The 8,627-nt window shown below is 58.4% G+C and overlaps 1 protein-coding gene across 1 annotated transcript in view; it reads right to left on the bottom strand.

The window, feature by feature from the left end:
• TMEM132E (transmembrane protein 132E) overlaps positions 1-7,952 on the bottom strand; it is a 65,967-nt gene extending 58,015 nt beyond the window's left edge. The window contains exon 1 of the mRNA XM_032280899.1: positions 6,256-7,952. Within this exon, the coding sequence (XP_032136790.1) occupies positions 6,256-6,322 (67 nt within the window). The 5' untranslated portion in view covers positions 6,323-7,952. The remainder of the gene's footprint in view (positions 1-6,255) is intronic.
• Positions 7,953-8,627: the final 675 nt, after the last annotated feature.

The following is an 8,627-nucleotide window of genomic DNA, read 5'->3' on the forward strand; positions in this document are numbered from 1 at the left end:
TGGGGTCCCACAATCTCTGGGCAAAAGTGGTCATCACTCACTATCAGACCGTCATCATGCAAGGAAGAAAGGCTACCCCTGAGGTCTGGACCTGTGCCTCCCTCATCATATTGGGTCCTCTCTGGAGATGGGACTGTGCCTCCCTTGTTATACTGGGTGCTCCCCAAGTCCAAGAACCATTTCCCCCCTCCTCTTTTCTTCTTCAGAAAAGGAGAGAGGTTGCCACTCAGTATGACTGTCACTGATTCTGTTTAAGGGTTGGCCAGCTCCAGGTCTGTGTGCCTGGGGAGGGGTTTGGGGGTAAGGGTGGGGCATCCTAGCTGCCTGTTCTCTCAGGGACAGGCCCTGTGGGGTCTGAAGTTCAGTTCTGGGATTCTTGGATGGAGATACTGCTGAGAACCTGGGCCATTTTAAGAATCATCCTCTCCATCCTGGTAACACTGGGTACATCATTCTCCCAACTCCAGTGGTCATGAAAGACAGGGCCAGGGAAACAGAAAATCTGAGAAATTCTACCAGCAAGCACAGATCCTGCCCACTGTCATCAGTTTGAACTGAACAGAAAAAGTCAGGTAAGAGAAGAGAATAACCATTTGCTCATTCTCACAGGCCAAAAAGGTGTGGGTGAGAATGCAGCAGGAAGGATTAAAGTTTGATAAAAAGCAGAACTTTTCAAGGGCAGGCAATAACCTAGATAATTTAGGCAAAAAGATTTTCTTCAATTATCTTTTCTACTTTTTTTTTTTTGGCATTGAATTATTCATCCTTGCACTCATTCATTCATGCAACAAGCATTATCTAGGTAACTGCTTCGGTTTTCCACTTCATCTTGCTGGGTTGTCTGCTAGTCAGCAGGGCCTGAGGTGGAAGTGTGTAAAGGAGTTAAAGATGCCTGGACTCGGATCGTGGGTCCTGAGACCACTCTAATGGCCTGCTTGTCCCCACTTGTCACGACACTGACCTCACTTGTCTAGGTCTGCCCTTTCTCTGGGCAGTCCACTTGTTCCCCAGAGACCCGTGCAGTAGCTAGCTGAGTGCTGGAGCTCTGATATACTGTCCCATCCTTGAGACATGTGTCCTGCTGGAGTATGGCAGAGCCAGCTGAATTGGTAATAGGAAGGCCTACTTTTCTTTTTCATCTAAAAAGACAGAAGGAACATTTTTAAAGAAATTTATGTTCCTACACACACACACACACACACCTGGTTCATTAATCTCTTATTAAAATTCTGTGTTAAGCACAGGCAAGGAAGAAGTAAGGAAGACCCTGGAGAGGAAATGGGGAGGAAGAATCACATCCACCTGTTAGCATCTGCTGCAGGCATCAGGGAAGGGAGGCATGGGCTTGGGCAGAGGAAGATGAAGGAGGTAGGAAGGGGCTTCTCCATCACAGAACAAAAGAGTGGGAAGGGAGCTTGGAGAGCACCACCCCCTCTCATTTGGGAGAGCAGGAAAACAAGACTCAGAGAAGCAGGTGAAATTCCTGTGGCCACACAGCAAACTGATAACAAAGTGAGGGTTTGAACCCACATATCCTGTATCCTGAGGGCTGTGTGATTTCAAGCTGCTTTGAATTTCAAGACTTTGGACCTCTGTCTCATCCCCGGCAATCGGACTTTGAGCTATTGAAAGAGAGCTGGGGATCAGGTCTGGAACCCCTCACATTTCTTTCATAGCACTTCGTAAGGTTTAAGGAATGCTACTGGTGATTGATGATCATGACTGCTTACAACCAGAGGCTGACTTGAGGCTAGACGCCCATCATTGGAAGAAGCTGCAGAGAGAGGGGACAGTAGACGTGGTGGAATCTGTTGAGGAGTCTGGGGTAGAGAGCGAAGCCAGGAGCCCCATTTGGGCTTTGGTGCTTGTTCTGATTCCAGAACAAACTTGCAAAGTGACCTTGGCCAGTCCCTTCCCTGTGTGTCCATTTCCTCATTCACATGAGGTTGGATTTGGTGGTTCCTCTTTCAATGTTGTGGACCTCACTATGTGCAGGGCAACAAGGTGAGACCCTGCTCCCAATGCACACTCCCCTGCCCCAGGTAGGTGGGCCAGACCCCAGTGGTGGGAGCTGGTGCCTCTCAGCGTTTCAGTTTCTGCAGCATCGCCGGCACCCACTGCTAATCTGAGGTCCAGGGTCTATCAGCTCCAGACAGGCCCCCGGCAAGGGCCTAAGAGACACCCAAGTCCAGCCCTGGTATTTCACAGTGGCCTTATCTCCCACTGCAAAGCACCAGCCGTCCTTAGAATGGATTCCAATAAAGCTCATTTTCTGCCACCAAGTTTATAACACATCCCCACCTACTGGTCTTAAACATTAACAAGGCTGTGTTGTGGAATACGGCTGCGTGTGGCCAGAAGGAAGATGGGTGTGGGAGATGAGAGGCAAGCATCATCCCTCACGCCTAGCAGTAAGGGGGCCTCCCAAAGGCTGGTGTTTATCCCTGGTGTGTTCCTCCTGCATCTCCAAAAGGGCTCAGGGCTTGGGTGATCAAGGGGCTGGGGGTGGCGTGTGTGGACACAACGCATAGAAGAAACTCGAGGTTGCTGGGCTGGGGATCACAGAGGTGAGGACACATGTTTTGAAATCATGTATTCAGAATGACCCTGGACACTACACTTGTATCCTGTGAGACCATGTCATAACATGTCACCTGAGACACATGGATCTTGTAAGGGGCATGGTGTGGGCCTGCTCCACCCTCTTGCTCGCTTACGTGGTATCTCTCCCCGTCTCCTCCTTTGCCCCTCTTCTGCCCTCTACCCCAGAGCTCCCTTTTCAACTAATGCTGAGAGTCCCTTGATACAGAGCTGTCCTCCCACTCCATCCATTTCCTCTGAGCACCTGCTATATGCCAAACACTGGAGAGTCATGCAAACACAGAGAAGACATGGCTTCTGCCCTAAATGCAAGAATGTGGGGATCAGGGGGATTACACAGGTAAGCATGCCCATGTATAGGCTTCACACAGCAGCCTATGAGGAAGGAGTGCTAGAAAAGTAGCATGAAGTGCCAAAGAAGTCCTGGAAAAAGTTCATTTATTTCTACTGGGTATGGGGGCTGCCAGTGAGAAGCTAGGGGGTAAACTAGGGAGGCTTCCTGGAGGAGGTGACATTTGAACACAGCTTTGAAGGTTAAGTAAGGATTTCGGGAGGTAGAGTATTCTAGATGGAGGGGCTGGTGGATGCAAAAGCAAAAAGGCAGGAAGATGAGAAATGCAATACCTCACGGGGCACAGTACCATGGAAGTGAAGATGTGGACTGGGACAAGATCATAAAGGGCTTTGGATGCCAGGGCAATGATCATACCCTTGGATCCTATAGGTAGTGGGGAGCTGACATAATCAGCTCTCTTAACAGATTTATCCACCACCCTGCCCCCCAAACTCCTATTCGAACTAACAATGGGGCCGGAAGTCTCCCCAAAGATGACATACAAGAAAGTGGCCTTCACAGATGTTCCCTGGAAGACAGCTGGAGACTGGGAACAGAGCAGAAGTGCCCAGACACACCACTCTGCCTACCTCATGGGCTGAACTGGGCCGTGTAAAGGTGGTGGGGCTTCATTCACACATGGCCTCTGTCCAGGAGTCCTGGAGCAAACTGGGAAGGGGAGAGACGGGCCAGAGACCACACTGGCTGTGGAAGACAGGGAATGTGAGGGAGGCAGTCCAAGGTCACCCTGCCTGGTGGCGCCAGAGTCAGACAGAAACAAACCCAAGCTTCTTGGCTCCCAGTCTGGCTGTGTGGTCAGAACCCTGTGGCCTCAGTTGCCTGCCAGGCACAGAAAACTGCAACTGTCCCTCTATCTCCCAGCATTTTAGAAAAGCCCAGAAACCCCAATCAAGAGTGAGCTTGAAGGGAGATTAAGTCCCTGTACCCTGTTCTTAACAGGGGGAAGGGGTGGCTAGGTGGGCATCAGGCAGCCCTGGAGGAGGGAGGCCCAGGGAAGATGAGGTTTTATTGTGGGGGGATTTCTATCATGCTGGCCTTACTTATCTGGGGCATTCTTTAAGTATGTGCTGGCACCCGTCTCTGAAGTAGAGAAGCCTGAGACATGGGATGGAGAAGGGAGTTCAGGACTCAGGGACAGAGCTTGGAAAGGGAGCCAGAAAGTCAGGAGGGGAAATGTCTGCTCGGTGAGGAGACCATAGGGTCCTCAAATGCCTCCTTTCTGCTCAGGCAGCCAAGCCCTGTGTCCTTATGTGTGTTGTCACTGTGTTAGGCGCTGGCTGTGTGGAGAGAGAGGGAATAGCCCATGGCTCTGCCTCCACCAATCCAGGACTAATGGAGCACACAGAGCGCACTGGTGCCTAAGGGAAAAAGCAGGCCAAGACCAAGACCAGGGGAAGGCAGCCAGGATGCAAAGGCCCAGGTGAAGTGCATCTTAGGAACAGGCAGGATTCTGGCAGTTGGGGAAGGGAAAGGGATCCTTAATTCCAGGCTCAGGATCAGGAAGGTGGGCAGAGGGGCCCTAATGACAGAGTTTAAGCTGCCTATCACTAGCGTTTGAGGTGAGGCCATGGCTGGGTTTTGGGAAGGGAAGTCTGAGAGCAAGATGTAAGTAGAGGGGAAGAACCCACCTAGACCCAGGCCTCGGTTCCTGGGCTTCCTCTTACCGGGCAGGGAAAGTCCCCACCGGCCAGTGCTAGGTCACAAGTGAAGCCCATGCAGCTCCAGTGCAAAGACAGGCAGCCCACCTCCCTCTCCCCCACCCCGATTCTCAGGGTGGCACACAGAGCCTAGAGATTTCTGGTTCCCCCGCTGCACTTCCACCTTCCCCCACCTCACCCTCGCTCCGCTGTTGGCACGCTGGTCTGCCCATTCCTCCCATAAAGAATTGAGGTTAGCTGTCTCTGGCGAACTGAACGCAAAACAACGCCGCTGAAATCACCGGCAGCCAGGAATAACAAATCCACCCATAGACGGAGGTCGGCCTGCTCCCCTCCCCGCTCCTAGCCCCAGGACCCTACGATTCCGAGAGCCCATTCCTTTTCTTAGTCCTTCAACCTTGAGAATGCGCTTTGGTCAGGGTGAGACAGGCGGCTGGTTGGAGACCCTGGGCACACTCCTGGCGAGCTTGGGCAGGCTCTTAGGGACTGGGCAGACCTGAGCAAGAGCTGAGCCCGGCACATCGAGAGCGCTCCACCAATGCAGGGAGTCCACTGCCCTCTCCATCTAAGCGCCCTCCATCCTGCCCGAGACTCATCCCTCAGCGTGGGGCATCGAAACACCACCCCCGCCTCCCAACCCCGCCACGCCTTGCTGGTTGGGAAAATGTATCCCAGGTCTGTTGGTTTCACGTTGGGAGGGGGCAGAGGGCCCCGCTTCTCCATCCTCCTCTCGGAGCTCTCTCCCTCCCACCAAGATCTGCGCCCCTCGCCTCCTGGAGCGTCTCCAGCTTGCAGAAGGCTCGCTGCAGCCTCTTTCGGTCTGGTCTGAATTTCCACTCTGGGGGGCTGTTCAAAGACCCGCTGCCCCCCTACCCGTATGCCCGCTGTCCTACCGCCAAAGCGGGCCAACCCCTGTCTCTCCCTCTCCCACCCCCTTTACCGCGGAGCCCGGGGCGAGCCTGGGGAGCAGACGCAACAGATTGCAGAACGCGAGAGCGCGGAGCCAGCTCCCTCCGCGCGCCGCCAGCGGCCCCGGCCTGTGCTGGTGCCCAGACCCCCGCCCTCCGGGCTCGCCTAAACCGGCCATTTAGATGCAGCTCACAGGACCGCGGGCGGGCGAGCCGCGGCGGCTCGCGGGCCCCGAGTCACTCCACTTCCTTTCCCGCGGACAGCCGCAGGAAGCAAGGCGGCGGGCGGCGCGGCCCCGCACTGGCCTGCGCGCCCCGGGAGGGGAGAAACGCGATCCCGGCGGATCCCAACAGCCCCCAGCCCGGCCGGCCACAGGGAGAGACGGGGCCGGGAGGCTGCCGGGACGCGATCCAGAGGTTCCCTCGGATCGCTCTAGATTTCCGTGGGCGGACACGCCCCCAAACCCTCGGGTTGGAACCTTTCTTTATAACCCGGAGAGGACTGGAGCGACCCCCTCCCCCCATCCTTTTCTGGCGCCGGGCTCGGTCCCCTCAGCAAGGCTCGTCGGAGGGCTCGGGGGCTGGCGGGAACTCGAGCTGCAGCCCGAGACGCCAAGCCCTGAGTGGCGGCCGCGAGTCCAGGGGGTGTGGGTGCTTCTCTCCCCAGTCTTCCCCGTGCCCCTCCAGCGGCCCCTGCCGCATTCTCACCCCGAGTCAGCGCCGCGACACTTACCGTGAGCTAGCAGCGCAGAGAGGCAGAGCAGGGCGGCGCCGCCGCGGCCCGACATCCCCGGGGCCATGGCCGAGGCGGGGGCGGGGGGGTCCGAGAGGGCAACAGTCGACGACGACTTGGCCCCAGGGTGGGCTTGGTCACATCCAACTCGGGGCGGCCGTGGTGCCAGGCTGTCTCAGATGCAGCTCCGGGGCCAGAGAGTGCAATTCGGGGACACTTTGCGGGGAGGGGGCGTCCCAGGCGCTGGCGGCTACACCCTCGGAGCCGGTGGGGGCGCAGCTCCGGGCGGGAGGAGCCTCCACCACCCCCAGCTGGTGCCCCCTGCAGGATCTGCGAGGCGCGGGGGGAGCCGCACGTGCGGTCCCGAGCCCGGTGGCTGCGGGTGTCCCGGGGGCTGCCTAGAGCCCAGTGCTGAATCCCTGGGCCCCACGGCCCAGCTCGAGTCCGAACTCGCTCGAGGGTGCAGACTTCCAAAGCAAGCCCCGGTTTCCTCGGCTCCAGTAGTAACCCCACATGGATAGCGCCGCTTTCTTCCTCCAAGCCGCTGCAGCAGCCCAGCATAAAAATCCCCGGTCAGGTGCAAATGAATGCTGTCTTTCTCAAAGAAAGAGAAAATCCAGGCAACTTTAATCCATCTGAAGAAGGAAAAGTTTCCGTGCGGTGCTGAGACCAGCGCCGCAGGTCGCCACCACCGTAGGCGACGCCCAGACCAGATGCCCGAGACGGGCGGCCAGATGTTTGTCCCCTCGCAGGGCTCGCTCCTCGGCTCCAGCGCGCTTTCTCCAGTCAGGGCCCCGGCTCCACACAGGCCGGCTCAGCGCTTCCTGCCGGGGCAGCAGCTCGGCGGCTGGGGCAAGGGTGGCGCGGCCGGAACGGGTTGCCCCATGGAGATGGGGCTTGGAGAAGCGAGGGAGAGAGAAAGCTGGCTAATGCGCCCCGACCCAAGCCCTTCCTGGCCAGGGCGTCGACTCCAGCTGGATGACCACAAACGCTGTAGGATGCAGAGGGGCTCTACCAGCTCGCGGCAGCTCCGGGCCACCCCTCTCTCCGCTCCCGTCTCGCTGTCTCAGCAGAGGGGCGCGCTACCTCACCTCGCTCCTCGTCTTCTCTGGGGGGACCTGCACAAACCTTGAACTTTTCTGGGGTTCAGAGTCTCCGACGCCTCCTTCTCCCCGCCGCCCCCGCCCTGCCCCCGGACGCCCGCTCGCCCGCTGTCTCGGTGCGGCCAGGCATGGGCTCCCGCTCTCTCCGAGTCAGTTTGGGCAAGCGAATCGCCGCGCCAGTCCGGGCTGCGGGAGGTGAGACGCTGGCGCGGCGCCAGGGGCCAGGGGACCCGGCACCCGCTCAGCCTGCGGCCAGAAAAGCTGCAGCTGGTGCCTACGGGGCCAACAGGAGAGGAGGTGCCGGCAGGGGAGCCGGCTCCCCATGGACGTGTGTGGGGGAGAAGAATCGAGGAGCAAAAAGGAAGAGGAGGTGGGGGGAGCCACAGTTGCACGAAGCAGCCGCCGCCGCTGTCGCCGCCTCCTCGGCGCTCGCGCCGGCTGCTCCGCCGTAAATGACTCGAGAGAGACACACACACTCGCGCTCGCCCGCCCTCCTCCTCCGTCCGGGATTCAGCGCCCACCCGGACAGAAGCGGGCGCGGAGCTTGGCGCACTCGCTCCCCTCCCCTCCCAGATTCCCCGTGGTCACGTGGCCCCGGAGCGCGCGGCCAACGGCTCGCGCGCCACGGAGACTCCCCCCACTCCTAGCTCCCCCTCCTCTGTCCACGTGTCCATTCCGCATTACCAGCCTGGGGGCGCGCGCGGCTCCTTAATGAGACACGGGCAAGGGCCTACCTCGCAATTCCGCTCGCCCCTGTTTTAGGTTTGATTTTTTCCTTCCCATCGCCGGCTGGCGCTGGGGCCCGAGTGGGGCCCACCAGCTGCATCGGCTGCGTTTCTCCCGGGTAGACGCCACCGCAGTCACTGATGTCCCTTTTCAAAGGATGCACGCTCCCCACCGGGTGCCGGAGGTGTTTTGCAGCCGCTCTGCCAGAGGCGCTGGTAGGGGGCAGCCTACCCCCATCCCCAGATTCCGCTGGGCACTGGCTGGGAATCAGCCTCGCTGCCGGGCCCAGTTCTCCTCCGGCCGCGGCGGCTCTGGGACTCAGCTTCGTGCGGGATGGGCCCGGGGCGCAGCTGTGGGAGATCTATTTATTCCGCTGCTGGGGAAGGAAAACGGAGAAGAGGAGGGAACGTGCTTTCCCACAGGTTGTTTAGCAAGCCTTTAGAGGCATGAGATGAGGGTGGGAAACTGCCCCTCTTCCACACTCACCCAGGCACCTGCTGACTAGGGGGAGGGGTGGCTGGAGTGATTTTCGTTCCCACCATC

Source organism: Sapajus apella, unplaced genomic scaffold, assembly GCF_009761245.1.
Source record: "Sapajus apella isolate SASKATOON/1434 unplaced genomic scaffold, GSC_monkey_1.0 scaffold12, whole genome shotgun sequence".
Lineage (NCBI taxonomy): Eukaryota > Metazoa > Chordata > Mammalia > Primates > Cebidae > Sapajus > Sapajus apella.